At 38.6% G+C, this 21868-nt stretch overlaps 1 protein-coding gene across 1 annotated transcript in view; it reads left to right on the top strand.

Moving 5' to 3' along the window:
- Positions 1 to 16828: 16828 nt before the first annotated feature.
- ABCC1 (ATP binding cassette subfamily C member 1 (ABCC1 blood group)) overlaps positions 16829 to 21868 on the top strand; it is a 152179-nt gene continuing 147139 nt past the window's right edge. Inside the window, exon 1 of the mRNA XM_074196489.1 lies at positions 16829 to 16996. Coding sequence (XP_074052590.1) covers positions 16949 to 16996 — 48 coding nt within the window. The 5' untranslated portion in view covers positions 16829 to 16948. The remainder of the gene's footprint in view (positions 16997 to 21868) is intronic.

Here is a 21868-nt window from a genome sequence, read left to right on the forward strand (position 1 = left end):
GGAATCGAGTCTAAGCTAGGGGGCAGCTGTGGAGGGACTGTTAATTCTGAGCTGTGTGACCTTGGGCAAGTCGCTTAACCCCATTGCCTTCCATAAATAAACAAAATGTAAAAAAGAAGAAGAATCTACGCAGGAAACCTCCATCTAGAGGTGATAAAGGTGTAGGAGTGAGAGTGTAGGAGAAGGGACATATTCCAGAGATGGTTTAAAAAAAAATTAAAAGCACTGGTGACAGATTATGGGATGATGGAGAAATTGGAAGAACTTGCTAAAATTTGCAAACCTCTTCACTCAATTATTTCATTTTCAAATTTATGAATGAAAATGACAAAATAATTGCATTCTCAAAGCAACTCCACAAGGCAAAAAGCTACATATATTATCTTCAGAGAGCCCTGAGGTACTGACAACTATCAGATTGGCTAAAATGGCAAGGAAAAATGTTGGATGTTGGAGGGGATGGGGGGGGGAACTGGGACATTGTTGGTGGAGTTGTGAACTGGTCCAACCATTCTGTAAAGCAATTTGGAGCTATGTCCAAAGGTTATAAAACTCCTTTGATCCAGCAATACTAGGTTTATGTTCCAAAGATATTTTAAAAAGGAGCAAAGGGGGTGGCTAGGTGGCACACTGGATAGAGCACTGGGCCTGGAGTCAGGAGTACCTGAGTTCAAATCCTTTCTTAGACACTTAATAATTACCTAGCTGTGTGGCCTTGGGCAAGCCACTTAACCCGTTGCCTCGCAAAAAGTAAATAAATAAATAAAAGGGGTAAGAATCTATTTGTACAAAAATATTTAGAGCAACTCTTTTTTGTGTTGACTAAAAATTGGAAATGGAAGGGATGCCAGTCAATTGGGAATGGCTAAACAAATTGTGTTATATGATTATAATGGGATATTATTGTGCTATAAGAAATGATAAGCAGGATGATTTCAGAATAACCTGGACTTAGATGAACTGATACAAAGTGAAGCAAAAAAGAACCAGGAGAACATTGTACACAGTAACAGCAATATTGTTTGAATTGTATTTGACTTAACTATTCTCAGCAATACAATGATCTAAGACAACTCCAAAGCATACTATGATATAGTATAAAACATACTATTTTTCTCCAGAGAAAGAACTGATTTAGTTTGAATACAGACTGAAGCAAGATATTTTTCATTTTCTTTCATTCCTTTTCTTTTATTTGAGTCTTCTTGTACAAAATAATATGGGAATGTTTTACAAAACTGTACATATATATAGCAGGGAGGGAGGAAAAAATGGAGAGGAGGGATAGAATTTGGAACTCAAAACTTAAAAAAAGTTTAAAAATTGTTTTAACATGTAATTGGGGATCAAGGAATGACTGAACAAGCTGTTATAAACAAATGTTTTGTTTCTATAAGAAAACAAGAAAAGATGAGCAGGCAGATTTCAGAAAAAGCTGGACTTACAGGACAGCAACAGCCACATTGTGATGATCACCTATGACAGAATAAGCTCTTCTGAGCTGTGGGAAGGAATCAAGTATTTGGTTTCCACAAGTTTGAGTGGATATTGCCAGGATCTCACAGATGTCTTGTGAGAATAATACATTATAAAAGCCAGGATGCCTGTCTTTGTGGAAACCAGAAGGATGCCAGCCTGTTTACAGGAAGGAGACAGACAAAAGAAATCACTTTTCAACTAGGGGTTTGAACAGGGGTCTCAGTTATGGTCTTTTTCACTTGTTCAAGAAAGTTACTGTTCCCCCCTACCATTTGAGCAGGGTAGAGAAAATGTATGGAGATGATTGTACAATTAGATTGTGACCCCAACACAAAGTGGAGGGAACAAGTCTTTCAAAGTACATATAAGACCCTGCCTTGCCATGATTCAGGGTCCCTCTCCCCTGGAGAGAGGTAGTCCTTCTGTTAAGATATCTTAATTAAAGCCATTTTAATCACTCTGGACTAAGTATTCATGAGCCATTGATAATGTCAGCAAAACTGTGATTGTAGAGAATTCTAAAAGATTTGTGATGGAAAATGCCATCCGCATCCAGAGAAAGAACTATGGAATCTGAATGAAGATTAAAGAATGCTATTTTCACTTTTTAAAATTCATTTTTTTGAGATTTTTTCTCTTTTGTTTGGATTCTTCTTTTACATGACTAATATGGAAATATGTTTAACATAATTGTGCACATATAATCTATCAGATTGCTGTCTCTAGAAGGGGAAAGAGAAGGGATGAAGGGAGAAAGCTTTACAAAAAAGTATTGAAAATCAGAGAAACATAAATTTAAAGATAGAAAGAATATTTGAGGACATATGATCCAAACCCCCAATTTTACAGATGAGAAAACTAAGGCCATACAGCTAGCAAGAAACAGAATTTCAACAATGATAAGGGAAAGAGGCTAATCCCCATTATAAAATAATATTCCTTACTTCCAAAAATGTTAACAGATTCTTTTCTGAAGGATAAGCAACAAGTTCATTCAATCCCCGGTTTACTGAGAGAATTAGAGATTAAGGCATCATTAAAATTACTAATTCATATCTCTGGGATCAAAATGGGACAGAAACTATAGGTCATTTGAGTTCAAAAGAGTAAGGCTTCATTGAGAATTAAAATGTTTCATCTGTTAAACAGCCACAGTTGGGAAAAAAGGAAACCTCCCAAACTCTCCCAAAGGTGGAATTTTACCAAGGTGAGACTCCTACTCTCTGGAAATACTTCCCTATTCTGTTGGGACAGCTTTTTTAAAAAATCACATTAGATATCTATATATCAGAAACCTCTATACTTTAAGAATCTGAAAACCAAATCTAAATTGTTGTTTGAAGATAAATTTTAGGGAAATTTGCATTTTTTTTGAACCCAAGAAATTAGCACAGAGATTCTTATACCTGTAGAATTTGTACAATACATGTTGAAGACCCAACAGTTGCCTTCAGGTATTGGAAGTCTGACATATAGTAGAAGATTTGGACCTGATTTTCTTGGTTCTTGAGGGTAGAACTAGAAGTATAGAAGGAAAAATTTCTGTCTAGTTTTTAATTGTAAGAAAATGTTACTTATGCCTGCCTGATGGCTTTTTTTAGGTTTTTTGCAAAGCAAATAGATTTAAGTGGCTTGCCCAAGGCCACGCAGCTAGGTAATTATTAAGTGTCTGAGATCAGATTTGAACCCAGATGCTCCTGACTCCAGGGCCGGTGCTTTATCCACTGCACCACCTAGCCGCCCCTGTCTGATGTTTTCTGAGGCTAGCTTGGTTGCTTGGACTTAATCAGCTATAAATTCCCAGCTATTATTCAATGTAACTCCATTGGTAAATATATATTTAGCAAAATAAAAGCAACCTCAGCTCATCCCTTTACTCCTCCTCCAGCTTCCAGCCTTTCAGAATAAGTACCTGACCTCAGTTACATATGGTGTGATTCCCTCTTTTACCCCTTTTTCTCGGACTCCTCCCTGCACAGGAAGTGGGCACAACTATAAAAGTTTGGCCCACAAGCCACTCCTGGTGGGACTCTCTAAATCTAAGCCCAATTATGGCTGTTTTCCTTTCTCTCTTTCCCCCAGGCACTCTCCCCTAGACCTGTGTTATTCAGTCTGTCCTCAAGCAGTTTACTGTCTCTCAAGGAAAAGGTTTAATCTATGAATTTTGCAGACTTCTAAATTAAAAATCCTGAGCTTTCCCCAAACCAGGATTAGTCATGAGTTTTTCACTTTCCAAAAAACTCTCATCTTTAGGGTATTACCATCAATTCCCCCTCATCAGGAGCAAGGGGTGACAAAGGGAGACAGATTTCAGCTCAATAAGAGGAAAAACCTAACAATTATAGCTCTTCCATAATGGAATGGATAGCTTGGAAGAAGGTGTGTTCCCTTTCACTTGAGATCTTGAAGCATGTCCAGATAACCATTTCTCAGGGATAAAAGGAATAGGATCCTTATTTTAAAGTGGCAGAGACTGGATTAAGAATCATGTTAACCCACTGATGCTGAGTGAGATGAGCAGAACCAGAAAAAGACTGTACATCCTAACAACAACATGGGGGCAATGATCAACCTTGATGGACTTGCTCATCCCTTCAGTGCAACAACCAGGGACAATTTTGGGCTATCTGCAATGGAGAATGCCATCTGTATTCAGAGAAAGAATTATGGACTTTGAACAAAGACCAATAACTATTACTGTCAAATTAGAAAACAAAAGTTATATTATTAAGTAATTTTACTATCTCATACTTTGTTTTTCTTCCTTAGGGATATGATTTCCCTGTCATCACATTCAACTGACATCAGTGTGTGTCATAGAACCAATTTAAAGACTGACAGAGTGCCTTCTGTGGGGGGGGGGGGGGAAAGCAAGAATGGGGGAAAGTTTGTAAAACTCAAAATAAAATCTTTCTTAAAAAAAAAAAAGAATCATGTTAACCCAAGTCAAGCAGTGTAAAACAGTCCAAGGAGGCAAGGTGAGCAAATTATTTTTTAAAGACAAATTTTTTTGAATAAGAAGGGGCAAGACTTTGGAGAGAGATCTTTGACACAAGGCCCTACAGGGAAAGAGTTATTTAGAGAAGCATTTTAAAACTACTGCAAAAGAGACCTACCTCCACTGAATAGGGGATTAGGGAAGAACTTGTGTAGGAAGAAGCTTAGTTGGAATTCAACTCAGGGAATGGTAAGGGAAGAAACACACTACTGGTGACTTTAAGATATTTTTGCTGAGTAGGTAGTAAACTCTAAATTCTGGTGCCCCATCACATGTTACTGATCACCTCACCCAGTAGCTAGATTACTTTACATGACCTCTAGATTACTTTATGTGACACCCTGATGCAGGGGAAAGATGAAGAGAATTGTGAATGTAGAAATTGGGTGGAGATGTAAATTGACTACCACCTACTCTTGAGACATAAATTGACTAGAATTAGAGAATTGTGATTGCAACAGGAACAATTTGTAATCTTAAAGGCAGTTTGAATTGGGTGGAAATCCCCATTACCATTGTTTCATTGTTTAATGTAAAATTTGTATCTCTCCCCCCCCATTCCTTCCCATGTGTTGTAACTTCTTTTAATAAAATGTTGTTTTATTTCCACCCTTGTTTTCCCAAGTCTGAATAATGATTCCCTCATAGGCAGAACCAAACTCTAGTAGCCAGCAACTACATAATGGTGAGTCAGCCAGGAGAAAAATCTCTGCCCAGACTTGGGAAACTGTATTGAGCTCCATAGGTGAGAAGCACACCCCCTTTTTTTAAGATCCTAGATTTTTAGAAAAGTAGGAAAATTAGTGGACCTCTAGCCCTCCATTTGTATTTCCCTTTTTCTGGAAAATGGAAAAGGGTTGAGTTTTGTAGGGAGTCAGCTAAGCTGATCCCCTGTGGTCTTTCACAGTGGACCTTATGTGGGCCTGCGCCATGTTCTGTTCAGACTGATAGGTGGAAAGCAGTTCTGAGATGTGTTTGGTTTATACCCTGCTATGAAGTGAGGGTTCTTAAGGACATTAGCTGTAAGTCCAATTGACAAGTTTGGGGACCTATAAATTGACTGAAAATTAAAAAAATTAGTACCAAGCCCCCCCCCCCCCCCCCCCCCCAGCTGTGTGCTTGCTCCTTGGAAGGAATTAGATTTGACAAAAGCAAAACACCTGAGCTCCTGGTGAGACTCTTTGGGTGGAACTCTCTCTTTGAAATGCTCTCTAATTCTCTGTGCCCCACCCCCAGGGGAGGGAGATGGGAAATTTTCCTGTTTAGAATTTCAAAACTCAAACCTATGTCTCAGATGGGAGGCATACTTTGCTGCAGGAAGGGTAGGATCCTAAAAAAATTTGTTTTAGAAAACAGGGGACTCCCATGCCTTCTTCCTGGTATGGGGGGTGGGGGTGGGCAAAGACCATGTTTTCAATTCAAAGCCCCATTTAGCTGGGCTGAGAAAGTCCCACCCTTGGGAAGGGGAAGGGAAATGGGCAGATTGATGAAAAAGCCTTGTGGTCAATTAGTTTAAAAAAAAAAGAGGGAGGAAGATAACTTTTTCTGGGACTGGAAAATTCAGATTTCATCTTTTAATTAAGCCTGTGTTAATAACTAATATTTCTATAATAGAGTAACTGGATTTGAACTTTTATCAAGTTTTTAAGAATGCGTTCAGTTTTAACTATTCATTCTTAATGAATATATATGAGGTTCCTCAAGAAATTCTAATTGATTCTAAAAATTATTTTTTGATTGGTCTTAATTGGTACATTCAAAAAATCATATAAATATATTTGTGTACATGTGTATTTAAACAATAATGGGCCGGTTTCACATCTCTCTCCTGGCCTGCAGAGGTGGGAAAATGTTTCTGTATTCTGAGATTTAGTCCTGGCCAGGGTATCCAACAATCTCACTTTGATAAATTTGAAACCTTTATACAAAAGAGTTGTTTCCGTGTGTGACTGTGTCTGTGAGTGTGTAATTCAGATCTGAAATAGTTACAGTTATCAGAGTTAAATGTTACTCCTTTTAGTTGGGTTTTGAATTTAATTGCTTGAAAGGGTCTAATTTTAAGTAATTAATGAAGTTGGGATGTGAGCCTATCCCCTTATACCATTTGAAAGTTTGTAAGTGACAAAGTCTGTGAAATGATTTCAGCTGTGAGCTAAGTTTTTGTTAACTTAATATTGATTGAAGGCTGTATTTAACTTATGTTAATTGAGATTTTAAGTTTTAATAAATGTAGACTTCCTGCCCTCAAGAGGCTTTTAAAAAGGCCTTTGATAGGAAAAGGTCACCACCTTGTGTTTAAAAAAAAAAACCAGCTAAATGAGAGTAATTTAGTCACCTAAATTCTGTAGCAAGCCTTGAGAATTTGTGTCTGTTATTAAGAAGGAAAATATGATTGGGATAAATTGTATATCAAGGAATTTGGGAATATTGAACCCTATATAATATATTTAATGAATTCTTTTGGGAAAGAGAAATATTATACTAAATTTTGCAATCTGATCTGTTTTGATGTTAAATTGATATACATTATCAACAATCTCACAAGATCTTTTGTTGGTAAAGGAAGAAAGTTTGTAATAATCTTTGTCTCATCATCTATCATCACATATTTATGGAAGGGAATATATATGTATGTGTATTTATCATTCATGTGATATTCTTTTGTAACTTCAAAGAAATTATATTAACAGTGCTTGGTTCTTTTATGAACATGTAAGCTATTTGAATACTGTAATGTTAAAGCCTGGAATTAACATGTGATTGCTTTGAAGGGGTGGTAAGGGAAATGTCACAAATTATGACCTCTTCTGGGATAAATCTGGATTCATTCATGTTGTTTAACTGACTTGAATGCCTGGTTGTTTTTACTATTTTTACTGTTCTATTGCATTGGAATCAATAATACATGATAGAAATTTAAGGTTTCCTAAGATGTTCTAATGGTTTTTAAAATAATTTTGAAAGTAATAATTTGTATTTTTGAAGATGGCTTCCTTAGTCATAAACTGCTTCCCTTCCATAGATCTGGCATGCCTGTCATACAAACTAGTCCTTGATCTTCTAATTTGCTTATAGTATTGTTTTTTATGTTTAAATCCTGTATCCATTTGGATCTTATCTTGGTATAGGGTGTGAGATGTTGATCTAATCTAAGTTTCTTCCATACTAACTTCCAATTTTCCCAACAGGTTTTTATCGAAGAGAGAGTTTTTATCCCAATAGCTGGACTCTTTGGGTTTATCAAACACATTTTGAATCCCTGGAAATTCTTGACTTTTTATTTCTCTATATGAATTTACTTACAACTTTTTCTAACTCATTAATTTTTTGGAATTTTGATAGGTAGGGCACGTATAATTTTAAAATGCTTTTTTAGTACATTTGTTTATACTATTTTTGAGCCTTTGTTTGCAACTTTGTGGCATCCATCAACAAATCTGTGTTATTGGAACCCATGTTCTTATAAAAGGTATTTTGAACTGGCTTAAGATCATAAAGCAAAATTCTTACCCCTTATAGACCTTCTAATTTTTTCCTAAATATTGGGCCTCTGTTAAATATACTTCTTCTCTGTTACAATATCTCTGGTTTTTGTTTGCTCAAATTTTTTCTAGCTCTATATTTCCCAGACCAGCCTCTAGCTTTGCCAGCTGATCATTCTCTGGACCCTGCCTCAGTGAAGTCCTCACTGTAATGCATTCATCTTTGAATGAACTCCATTCCAGAAGAATCTAGGTCCTGAATAATTTTGAGGGGGGGATGATGCAGGGGAAAGATGAAGAGAATTGTGAGTGTAGAAATTGGGTGGAGATGTAAATTATTGACCATAAGTAAAGAATTATAACAGAAACAATTTGTAATCTTAAAGGCTACTCATATTGGGTGGAGATTCCCATTACCACTGATTCTTTGTTTAAAATAAAATTTGTATCCTGATCTCCTTGGACCTTACTCTCTACCTAATTCTGGGTCCAGAATAGGGGAAGGGAGTTCATCTTTTTCCCCTCTGGATGGAGAGGCAAGACATAAAAACCTGGATTGGACTCCACTCAGGGCTGCAGTCTTCTCTGACCTGTGATCAGCCAACACTGCTTGGCTGTTTCTCTCTCTCTCTCTCTCTCTCTCTCTCTCTCTCTCTCTCTCTCTCTCCCTCCCTCCCTCCCTCCCTCCCTCCCTCTCCCTCTCCCTCCCTCCCTCCCTCTATCCCTTCCTATGTGTTGTAACTTCTTTTAATAAAATTTTGTTTTATTTCCACCCTTGTTTTCCTGAGTCTGAATAATGATTCCTCATAGACAGAACTGAACTCAAGCAGCCAGTGGCTACAATATGACCTCTCCTGTAGCTTTAAATCCTAGGACCACTGAGATCTCCTCATATAATCAGATTTTGTGATTGTATATGATTTTTACCAGTACATTGATCAGGAGTCACCAGTCTTACAAAGGGGAGAAGCCAAATTGTGGTTAACAATTCTAGGTTCTTCCTAAGACAAAGAAGGGAATTGGGGATTGTAGTTGATTTTGAGGCTCAAAGCTATTTTCCCACATTTTCCTAATTAGAAGTTCTTTTAGAATTGCTCTTCTCTTAAAATATAAATACCTTGGGGAGAGTTAAGCCCATAAGTCATTCTCATTTTAGAGTGAGTTAATTTAATCAGATTGCTAAATTTAGAACTTGGGTCATTTAGGTGGCAGTGAATAGAGAGCTGGTCCTAGAGTCAGGAAGACTCATCTTTCTGAGTCTGCATCTGACCTCAAACACTTACTAGCTGTTTGACCCTGGGTAAGTCACTTATCCCTGTTTATCTCAGTTTTCTTATCTGTAAAACGAGCTGAAGAAGGAAATGGCACTCACTTTGTCTAGTAAACCTCAAATAGAGTCAGAAACAATTGAACACCAAAAATCCTACTTCTGATTCGTCTGAAGTTTTCCTTGTGGCCAGGAAGGCAGTCTTAATATTCCTGGGAAAGGGCAGGCTTTTTGGGTCCCATACCAGGACCTTTGAATGCTAACCTTGGAGAAAAGATCTTAAGGAATACCCAGAACCAATTTGGGGCAATTGCAAACTTGATACCCATAAGCAGATTTTTTTTAAGGTTTTTTGCAAGGCAAACGGGGTTAAGTGGCTTGCCCAAGGCCACACAGCTAAGTAATTATTAAGTGTTTAAGTGTCTGAGACCGAATTTGAACCCAGGTACTCCTGACTCCAGGGCAGGTGCTTTATCCACTGTGCCACCTAGCCTCCCCTCATGACCAGATTTTAAAGGTCCTAAGTAGGAGACTATTTATCTCCAATAATAGGAGAACCAAACCTGAGATAAAGCACTATTATACTTTAAGAAATAATGAGCAGGGGGCAGTTAGGTGGCACAGTGGATAGAGCACCAGCCCTCGAGTCAGGAGTACCTGAGTTCAAACCTGGCCTCAGACACTTAATAATTACCTAGCTGTGTGGCCTTGGGCAAGCCACTTAACCCCGTTTGCCTTGCAAAAAACCCAAACAAACCTAAAAAAAAAAAAAAGAAATAATGAGCAGAATGATTTCAGAAAAATCTGGACTTATATGAACTGTTGTTTAGTGAAGTGAGCAAAACCAGGACACTGTACAGCCAACAGCAACATTGTGTGATGGTCAATAATGATAGACTTTGCTCTTTTGGCAATACAACGATCCAAGACATTTATGAAGAATTTATGATGAAAAATGCTATTCGCTTCCTCTGAAAGAACTACAGAATCTGAATGTAGATGGAAGCATATTATTTTCACTTCCTCCCCCTTTTCATTTTATTCTGTTTCTTTCACAGTATGACTAATGCAGAAATGCTTAATATAATTGCACATGTATAACCTATATCAGATTATTTGCCATCTTGGGGAGGACAGAGGGGAGGGAGAGTAGGAGAAAAATTTGGAACTCAAAATCTTATTGTTAAAAATGTTGAAAACTATCTTTACATGTATTTGGAACAAATAAAATACTATTTACAAAAAAAAATAAAGAATAGACGTCTCTTGACTTTATCTACACTTTTGTCTTCCTACCACAGCTTTTCATCCATTTCTGTTGGAAACTAATGCTGTACATTTTGGCTTATGTAGCCTTTTTAAAAAATCATCTAACTGAATCGACTATGTCCCCCATTTCTATTCTTTTAAATACTAGACCCTGCAAAGCTTTTATCATTGTCTTCCAGGCTGTTAATCCTACTTTACTTTCTTCCAGTGTTTATACCAATCATTAACTAGTCCATCTCTACATGTCCTCTGCTCTGCTATTTATTGAATCTATCCTATAGAAGAAGCTCATACCTTGTCAAGTCCTTTATTATTCCTATGATCTGCTTCCTTTACTCCAAATCATTTGCAGCTAAAAGAAGATGGAGCACATCAGGAAACCAAATTGTCTGATAATCTATGACAAACTTGTTATCTAAGCTCAACTGGGTCCTTACCTCTGCAAAGTAATCCTTTTATTCCTCACTGATTCTCTCTTACTCTCCAGTTTGCTCCAAACCTTTTCATCTTTCCCAAGCATCCCACACAATCCTCTCCCCCCAACTTTCTTAGAGACCTTGTCTCTTATTTTACTGAGAAAATAGAAAGCAGAGATAATGAGCTTCTCTCTTCCTTTTCTGTGTAATGCAAAATATCTTGTCCTACACAATTCTGTTTTCTCTCTAATCTTTAATCTCTCCCTATTTATATCTTCTTTTCCTGCTCCCTACAAACAATGAAAATCTCTCTATCCTGAAAAAAAAAACCCTTAATAGGCTCTACAACCCACTTAAGTTATTGTCTTATATATATTGTCTGACCTCTCAGAAAAAAAAAATCTCTTCTCAATCCTTTGCAAGGTGGGTTCAGAATTTATCTCTCAAATGAAATTATTCTCTCTTATTTGTCAACTCTGACATTTAAATCACAAAATCTGATGACTTTTTTCATATTTCTTATCCTTTTTACTTCTTTGCGCCATTTGATGTGACTGATCACTTTTTCCTGCTCAAAACCTTTTTTTTTTCTTTTGGTTTTTCATGACACTGTTCTCTCTTGTTTCTCCTCTTCGCTATCTAATGGCTCCTTCTCATTTTATCTTTTATATCAAACCCCCTCCCTTGAGTATATTGCCAAAGTACTATCCTGGATCCCTTTTTATTCTCTTTCTATATTCTCTCATTAAGGACCATTTAAGCTCCCCTGGTTTTAATTATAATTTCAATGTAGATAATTCATAACTCTACATATAGTCAGCCCTAGTTTTTTCTCTTGATTTACAATAAAAGATAATCAACTGCCTATTGGGTATCTCAAACTGTAAGTCCCATAGACATCTCAAGCCCAACATATTTATCTCATTTACAGTTTCTGCAAAATTCCCAATTAATTTCTTAATTCTGCCAATGTGTATTGTATTGAAATCTGAAAGCTGAGATGTAGAAGGGATGGACTATAAAATACAAACAGAAAGAAAAACAGTCCCTGCCCTCATGGAGCTTACATTCTAAGAGAGAAAGATAGCTCATAAAAGATATCTGAAAAAGAAGAGAATGGGAATAGAAGACATACAAAGGCCAGCAGTATACACAGAAATGTTTAGAAATTCATAAAATGTGTGTACGGTATTGTATAATATTAACAAATTTTATCTTTTAAAAAAAATGTTATTTAAGGTAATGGGGTTAAGTGACTTGCCCAAGGTCACAAGGCAATTATTAAGTGTCTGAGGCTGAATTTGAACTCAGGTCCTCCTGACTCCAGGGCCAGTGCTCTATCTGCTGTACCACCTAGCTACCCCCTATATTTTATCTTTTAATTCCACAATGATTCATACTTTTCTGATATGAAGGGATGACCCAAAAATTTTACATGGATTTCTCCTTGATGTGCAAAGGATAAATATATTCCTAGTCTTAGCACAGTGCTTAGCTCATAGTAAGTATTTAATAAGTGCTTCCTGATGTTTTCATTATTAATATTATTTGTGAGGTAACCGGGCAGAATGAGGGATGGCCCTGGTGGAGTTTTCTTTCTTTATTCAATTCAACTTTCCTATAATGTGGAGATTATTATTTATTTATTCTTAGCATTTTACTTTATTGAGCCTATACAATTGAACTACTGCTAAATTGATGTTTTATCCTTTATTCTCAAGGACCATAACAAGATGCCATGACAAGCAAGTGAATTGGATTTGAGGGAGGGGGAATGCTGTGTTAAGTCCCCAGCACCTCTTTTTCCTACAGAATCATCTGGGTACTATGGCCAGATGTGAATCAGGACAGCTGGAGATGGCCCTGGATATGAGGCAAGGAGGGTTAAATGACTTGCCCAAGGTCACACATTTAGTAAGTAACAAATATCTGAAGTTTGATTTGAACTCAGGTCCACCTGACTCCAAGGTCATACTTAGCTACCTTTGCAAAATTATTGTACAGGCTTCTAAACCCTGGAATTGAACATCTAGGGAATAAAAGGAAATTGGTTAGATGATAGCAGACTAAAAACCTTTAGAAAAGGAAAAACTATCTGGAAGCTTATAAACAAAAGGATTCTCAGTCTGCCTAGGTGGCGCAGTGAATAGAGCACCAGCCTTGGAGTCAGGAATACTGAAATTCAAATCTGACCTCAGACACTTAATAATTACCTACCTGTATGGCCTTGGGCAAGCCACTTAACTCCATTTGCCTTGCAAAAACCTAAAAAAAAAAAAAAAAAAGAACAAAAGGATTCTTCTTCTGCTGGTTTCTGTGAGTGTATTGAAAAGGCAGCTAAATGGTGAAGTGCCTGATCTGCCTGATCTGACTTCAAATTCAGCCTCAGACACTTACATTGCTGTTTGACCTTGGGCAAGTTACTTAATCCTCATTGCCTCACACCCAGGGCCATCTCCAGTCATCCTGTTTCATATCTAGCCACTGAACCCAGATGACTTAAGGGGGAAAAATAAGACTGGTAATTTAGCACAGCAATCCTCCTCACTCAAATCCAATTCAACTTGCTTGAATTGTTATATCACTCCCTAATTTGAGAAGGAAGGACAAAAACTATCACTATAATTTATGAACAATACAGGAACATTCCCCAGATTAATGACAGGCATATTGCAAATAATTGAGTCTTATTGTAATGAATGACTTTATCAAGGATAATGCATGCTTATAAGATTTTTCCCTGAATAGTTAAAAGTAATGAAAATACTACACCCAGATGAAAACTAGCAACACTTCAGCAAAAGAAAGATTGCAACAAAAGGAAGAGAACAGGGCATCCCTTTCAGAAAATTTATCTTTCAACATGAAATTTTGATTTAGATATTGAATTGGCTGATAAAAGTTACTTGGGACAATAGCCTTTACAAATAACCTCACATGTCCCCACAATAACACAAGTATACTATGAGGTCCTTGATGTTAAACGTGCAAAAAGGCTGTGGTCATGTAATGACAGGTTCTGAAGGCTTCATCATAGCAGGTGATGGCAGGCTTCTATTTCTCATTTTGTCTCAGTATTTAACCTATGCTCCAGTTAGATTAGATCTATCCTGCTAACTAGCTCTTCCTCCTTTGATTCATTTTGGCAGAACTTAACCCAAAATGCCACCTAGACAACATTGAAGGTTAAAACATAGTGGCTCTTATTTTGAGGATGTCAGCTTCCCATTAGGCAAAGAAACAGAAATCATTCCTCCTAGGAATATTAAACAAGAAGTTATATACCTGAAGATGAATTCTAGAAATGCAACTGGGCATTACTTAGGGTATGACTACATTTTTATTAACATAGCCTATGCTTGTAATGGGCGGCTAGTTGGTACAGGTCTGGAGTTACAAATATATGAATTCAAATCCAGTCTCAGATACATAGTGTGTGATTCTGGGCAAATTACAACCCTATTAATCTGTTTCCTCATGTGTAAAATGACCTGGAGAAGGAAATGAAAAACTACTCCAGTATCTTTGTGAAGAAAACCCTAAAAGGGGGTCATTAAGGGTTGGACACAGGGGTGGCTAGGTGGCGTAGTGGATAAAGCACAGGCCCTGGAGTCAGGAGTACCTGGCTTCAAATCCGGTCTCAGACAATAATTACCTAGCTGTGTGGCCTTGGGCAAGCCACTTACTTAACCCGGTTTGCCTTACAAAAAAAAAAAAAGAGTTGGACACAACATGAACATCATGACTGCAATAATTTCTTGGTTATGTCATACTTTAAACTCTTACTGAGCTGGAAAACTACTAAAAATCTAGAGGATTTGGATTTTTAAATTTTCAGTGTGAGCATTTATACCTTATAAATTGGCAATTGCTACAAAATCAAGGTTTGATTTATTGCTTTGTTGATTGTCTAGATTTAAGAAAGTGACAGAGGAGATGCTAATAATGCAGATTAAATTTAAGCGTTTTGTGTATAAAATTTCTTTTTTTTGGACAACTAGAGGTTAAACAACAGTATTCCCCTGACTAAAATTTATATGGACTCCAGAAGGAGGAAAAATATTGGGGTTAACTATACTATGCTGATGTAAGAAACAAAATACATCAATAAAAACTTATTTTAAAAAATTAAATAAAATCCACATGGATTTTAAACTTAATCTCAATTATACAGGTGATTTTGTTGGAGTTGAGAGTAGGACTTCATTTTTTTCCTCTAATAAATTTCAACTTGATATTTTGGGTCCACCTGTTGCAGCTTATTAAAATCTTAAGATTCTGACTCCTTCATTTAGAATATTAGTTCTACTATTTAGTTTTTTGGGGTTGGGTTTTTTTTTTTTGGTTTTTGCAAGGCAATGGGTTTAAGTGACTTGCCCAAGGTCACACAGCTAGGTAATTATGTATCCGAGATCATATTGAACTCAGGTCCTCCTGACTCCAGGGCCAGTGCTTGATTATCTACTAAGCCACTTAGCTACCCCTACTATTTAGTTTTAATAAGTATGCTGTCTTATGTTCTCATTCAAGGTAATGAGGAAAATGATTTGAAGAGTATAGCAAAAAGAATTCTGCAGCACACTACTACAGATGTTGAACAAGCTTGGAGTCATATTTATCCACACTCCTATTCGACACTCCTCCAGCACAATTGCTCAAATAGCTACAAATTTACTTCACTCTATCTTCTATGTCACATTTGCCTACAAGGATCTTATGAGAATACTTGACAATTTCTTAATAAAATAAAAATATAGCATGTCCAAAGTATTTCCTAGTCATTTAGGCTAGCTAGGTGGTCTTTTATTAATTTATCTTGGAATTATATTTCCTCTGTTTTTCTTTTTCCATTTTGATGATTATTTTTATAGATAGAAAAAAAACTTACCCGTTGACATTATGCCATGGTGCTTAGGAATTGACCTATCTCTTCTTCATTATACCTTAACTGAAATGTAGCTGTAAAAACATTCTATTTGGCGTCATCATTTCCCACAAGGTTCAGTTTATTTATTCCACTTTTCTGGCAATTCTTATAAAAGTGTAAGCCGCTCTTTCATGTCTGTCTTGTATATATTTTTTTACTCCTCCCAACTTAAAATCTGAATCTATCACAAAACCCTCTGTGCAACTATCTTAATTTCTTTATTTGGTTTCTGTTTTTCCTTTTTTTATCAGAATTTAGATTTCATTTTTTGAGAACCTCATACTGTTCTTTAGTTTTTCCCTTCCTGACTGTACTCTTACAGTTATCCTGAAACTGGGTTGTGTTTTAAACACACACCACACTTACATATAAAATTTGAATTCCAAATTATTTCCCCCTTTTCACTTCCTTCCCTTCCTATTTACATGGCAAGCCATACACAGCATTTCCATATTAGCCGTGTTATCAAAAAATCGAGAAAAATAAAGAAGGTGAAAAAAAAATAAGCTTCAGGCTTTCCCCCTTTGGCATCGCCTTGGATCAGTGTCTGGCTGAGAACAGCTGTTTTCCTCAGTCGCTCATCGCTACCTCTGGCCCTGCTCCCTGCACTCAGCATCAGCGTCGCTCATCCCGAAGGGGCCCAGCCCCAAACTTGAGACTTTTTTCATGGACCGATGCAAAATGAAAGGAGCAGGGCAGAAACCAGGAGGTCGCCTGCACAGACAATCACCTTCCAGCCTCAGGAACTCCGATGGCCACAGCGACCAATCACAATTCTGGTGGAATCACGCAGAAATAGAGACCGGGGTGGCCAGGAATCCTTTTAGAACGTAGGACCCAAGTGGGCGGAGTCAAGCCCCCCCCCCGTGACGTCTGGGCCAACCAGATGGCGTTGCGGCTGCCCGGGTTCCCTCCCGGTCGCTACGGTCTCCTCCTCCCCCTCCGCCTCCGCTCTCGCCTCCTCCCCGGCTTTTTCTCCTCCCGGCCCCTCGGAGCAGCCGCCGCCGCCGCCGCCGCCAGTCTCCTCCGCCAGCAGGGCCGCCCCCCCGGCCCGCCCGTCCTTCCCCGGCCCGGCCCGGCCTGGCCCCGGCCCCGGCCCGGCCCGGCCACATGGCGTTCCCTCTCTTCTGCAACGCGGACCGCTCCGACCCGCTCTGGGTAGATAACGCGCGGGGCTGGGGAGGGCAGGGCCGGGTCGGGCCCCCGGGACCTGGAATGGGACTGGTGAAGCGGGGGAGGGGAGCGGCTGCGGCCGAGCCCGGCACGCTCTGGGGGCGCCCTCCCCCTTCCCGCCGCCTGGGGCCGGCGCTCAGTGGCCCTCCTGGTCCCCAGTGCTGGGGGCTCAGATTTGCAGCCGTCGGAGGGATGGGTGCGGGGAGGTGGAGCACCTACGCCCAGGTGAAGGCCCTTGGGCTCCGGACCCCCGCTTGCCCGCTCCCTGGCGACCCTCGGTCGGTGTCTCAGTCCCGGGACGCTGCGTCCCTGGGGAGCCCCGCTCGGCCGAGCCTGGAAACCGCGGTGTGGGTGCGGAGAGGAGGCGGGGCGGGCCCGGGCTGCTGGACGTGGGAGCTTGTCCTGGAGACAGCCCTCCCTCCGGCTGGCCCGGGGCCCGGGGCCCGGGGCCCGGGGCCGCGCTGGTGACTCCGGAGCAGTGAGCTTGGGCGTCGCATCGGACCCACGGCTAGTCCTCCTTCCCGGGGCTCCATGCAAATAAGCCCAATTGGGGGATCCTGCGGAAAGTTTGGGGTTGATTTCTGACTCCTTCGAAGTCAGGGAATGGATTTATTGTTCGTCCCCATTGGAAGCCACAAAGCCCAACTGTGCTCTCTGTCCTGGCTCATTGGGAGAAACCACTAGAAGTGATCACTAGGCAGGAGATCAAGCTCCCCGCCCATGATGCTCTGGGGTCGGTCAAAAAACAAATGAAAAACGGTGGAAGTCAAAATCGGGTTTAAAAACAAATCAGTCCTATAGTAGTTGAATGCATGAGGTCTTTGAGGATACATAAACAACAGTGGAGCTGAGACTCCCAAGAAGGGTTCCTGTTAACTCTCAAATTAGTTACTTTTCCTTAGTTTAGGTCACTTTTACCTTGCAGGCATTGTTTCTCCCTTTGTCTAGAAGTAACAGAAACTTGGTTATAGTATAAGGTACTCTGAGCACATCTGGACTTTCCAGTGTGAGGTCTTTAATGAGGGCTTACTGGGGGAGGGGAAGAGATTCCTTGTAATCCTTAAGTGGTTAATGCAAGGTCCAGTGCCCTAAATGTATTCTTTCATTGTTTTTCTTGCTTTTCTGCATCATAAACTACATCCAGGGTGTTTGTATAATTTCCCCCATTGCCTCAGTAGTAGTAGTAGTAGTTGTTGTAGAAGTAGAGGTACCAGTCGCACCAGTCGAGTGTGGCAGAGCTGTTTTCAGTTCAGTGGAATATGATATTTAGAGGAGTATAGAAATACTTAAGATTCTTTAGACTCAAGGCTTAAGAGAGATTTAGCAACAAAATTTCTACAATGATGAAATAAGATTTGTACTAGACATGTAACAGTGTCTGGCACATAGTAATTGCTATGGAAATACTTAATGCTCTTCTCCTGCCTTCCTCTACAAAGGCCAACTGTACTGGTCAGGACATTTGTACTGGAAAGTGCAAAACTTGGAGACAGGAGAGATCTTGCTTCAAGTCTTGTCTCAGACACTTAATGATCTAGGTAATCTTTTATTTGTAAAATTCAGCAAATCGTGCCAGTACTTTGTTTTTAATTTTAATTTTTCAATTTATTATTCCAAGATAGTTTTTAACACTTCCATTTTTTTGTAGATTTTTGAATTCCACCTTTTTCTCCATCCTTCCTTTCCCTTCCCTTGTTAGCAAGTAATCTGATATAGATTATACATGTATAACCATGTTAAACATATTTCTATATTAGTCATGTTGTAAAAGAAGAATCAGAACAAAAGGGAACAAGAAATCACAAGAGGGCCAAAAAACACTATAAAGCATAAAAGAGATTTTTAAAATGGAAACTAGTATGCTTTGGACTACATTTAAACACCATAGTTCTTTCTCTGGATGTAGATGGCATTTTCCATCATAAATTTTTTTTTACTCCTTGATAACTGAATTGCTGAGGTGAGCTGCATCCATCATAAAGTTGATTATCTCAATGTTGCTGTTAATATGTACAATGTTCTAGTTCTGCTCCTTTCCACTGAGCATCAGTTCATGCAAATCTTTCCTTTTCCTGGCTTTTCTGAAGTCCATCTTATGATTTCTTTTTGTTCTTTTTTTTCTCTCATGATTTTTTTTTTTTTTTTGCCAGGCAATGGGGTTAAGTGGCTTGCCCAAGGCCACACAGCTAGGTAATTAAGTGTCTGAGACCAGATTTGAACCCAGATACTCCTGACTCCAAGGCCAGTGCTTTATCGCCCATCTACATTCTTGGCTTTGCTTAAGTCAATAAATTTCTTGAATGATCAAATCAAGAGCTTTGAGAGCCTGGCTTAAGTGGGGAATTACTACCATTGAAGTGGCAATGAAAACCACAGATAGAGTTAAGAAATTTCTAATAAGGTACAACCTCTCAAGATTGGAACTTCTAGACTGAAATTTTTCTGCTTTCCTAGCTCTCTTGCTCTGGAAGAATGAATGTTTTCCTTAGAATACATTGGCATGAAGTTATTTGAAATAATTTAACTTATTGAATTCTAGAACTCTTAAACACTTTTTTCTTATTTCTCTCTTTTCCTTTCCTTTTTTTGTATTTTTCCCACCTCTTCTAGTTATTTTCTTCTGGACCTTGTGGACTGACACTAAACCATACTTAACTGCATTATTGGTTAAGCTTCTCAAGAAGAAGAGTTTCCATTTTTGTTTTCCTAGTAGATAAGTATTTCCCTCCCAAGAAATCTTATACACTTTTCTTCCATATTTCCTTCGTTCATAGTGGTTAGGTGTTAATAAGTATTCTTTCTCCACTTAGGTTCTATTTTTTTTTTCTTTCAAAGTAAGAACTTGTAGGCCAGGGGTTCTTAATGTGGAGTGTAATAAACATGTAGGTATGTTTAAACTCTTTGATAATTGTATTTCAATAGAATTGATGTCCTTGATAATCCTATATATTTTTTTCATTTAATGATTTTATTTTTTGTTTTTTTGCAAGGCAATGGAGTTCAATGACTTGCCCAAGGTCACACAACTAGCCAATTATTATGCGTCTGAGGCTGGATTTGAACTTGGGTCCTCCTGATTCCAGAGCCAGTGCTCTATCCACTGTGCCACCTATCTGTCCTTCCTTTAATGATATTATTTATGTTTTGTTTGTCCTTCATTCTTGAAGAAGTCCATGACATCACAGAAGTGATGCCATGACAAATACACAAATTGGATTTTAGAGATGGAGTGCTAAGTCATCAGCCTCACTTTCTCCTCCAGAGCCTTCTGGGTCCAGTGGTCAGATATGAATCAGGACGATTAGAGATGGCCTTGAATATGAGGCAATTAGGATTAAATGACTTGCCCAAATCACACAGCTAGTGTCAAGTATCTGAGGCTGGATTCGAACTCCTGTCCTCCAAACTCCAAGGCCAGTGTTGGCTTCCCTAAACAATGTTGTTATCCTGAGAAGGAATAAATAGATTTGATTGCCAAGGGAGTTTATGACACAGAAGAGGTGAATTTAGGCTAACTAGGGATGTTAATCCAATCTAATCCAGTTCAGCAAGCACTTAGTAAATTCCTGTACTAGATAAGGCATTGTGTTAGATGCCAGGGCTTTAAGGATAGAATGACAAGACCCTGAAGTAGCTTACATTCTACTGGAATGGATCCCTATGAAGCCAGGAATCTCCTTTCTTTAAGAGCCCTGAATCTCTTATAGACACTGACCTGTGTTTCTAAGTTTCTTATTGGTAGCAGTTGTGTGCTGTGGAAAGAATGTTAGATTTGTTGTAGAGGACTTGGGTTCAAATCTACTCTGCTACCCTTATTGTATGACAAGTCATCCCTGGTCCATAGTTTTCTAGTCTCTAAAATGAGAGGTTTGGACTAGATTACTTCCAAGGTCCCTTTCAACTCAAAATCTCTTATCTAAATGAGTCCATGTGACTGTTATAATTCTTCAAATAGTAATGAAACCTGATTCAGGTCAGTGTCTGACAAATTTTGGCTGCTTGATTTTGGGCAAGTCATTTAACTTCCAACTTTACATTTTTTTTATTTTTTTTATTTTTGCAAGGCAAATGGGGTTAAGTGGCTTGCCCAAGGCCACACAGATAGGTAATTATTAAGTGTCTGAGACCGGATTTAAACCCAGGTACTCCTGACTCCAGGGCCAATGCTTTATCCACTGGGACACCTAACTACCCCCAACTTTAGATTTTAGATAAGGTGCTAATACCTGCATCAGAAGAGAAAATTTCCTTGCTGTGTTTCCTCTGCCAATTAAATCACAGATCTAGTCCCTCTTCCTTAATATTGTTATATTAGAAGCTATAGTGTAGTGACTTGTTCCACAATAAGCATTACAACAGCAGTAACTTTATATGGTATTTTAAGCTTACAAAAAGTGTTTTTCCCCATGAGATCTCTGCCAGATGATAGTAAAAATACTAATCTCTCCTTTTTAAGGAAACTGAGGCTGAGAGGTTAAATGAATTGCCTGTAGCCATAGAGTTAAATGTTGAACTATGACAGTACCTAGACTGTACAGTGATTTGTGCATTTGAAGATATTCAGTATGGGCTTGTTGAATTGTATTCAGTCAGGATTCTAATCTGGGTCTCCTGGGTTCTTTCCACTAAAGCACTGCATATGTCTTTTGTTTAGTGATAACTGCAAATGTGACTTCAGCCCTGACTTAGATGGAGACAAATTTGGAGGTAAAAGATGGACACATTTATTGTATTGTCTGATTGAAGTATTCACAAGTGTATAATATAATCTTAAGCCTGGTTTAGGAAGCAGCATTATAGCATTTTCATTATAGACTTTCATGCTTCCTTGAAACCCCCTTCATTATGGATCATAAT

The sequence above is a fragment of the Macrotis lagotis genome, chromosome 8 (assembly GCF_037893015.1).
Source record: "Macrotis lagotis isolate mMagLag1 chromosome 8, bilby.v1.9.chrom.fasta, whole genome shotgun sequence".
NCBI lineage: Eukaryota > Metazoa > Chordata > Mammalia > Peramelemorphia > Peramelidae > Macrotis > Macrotis lagotis.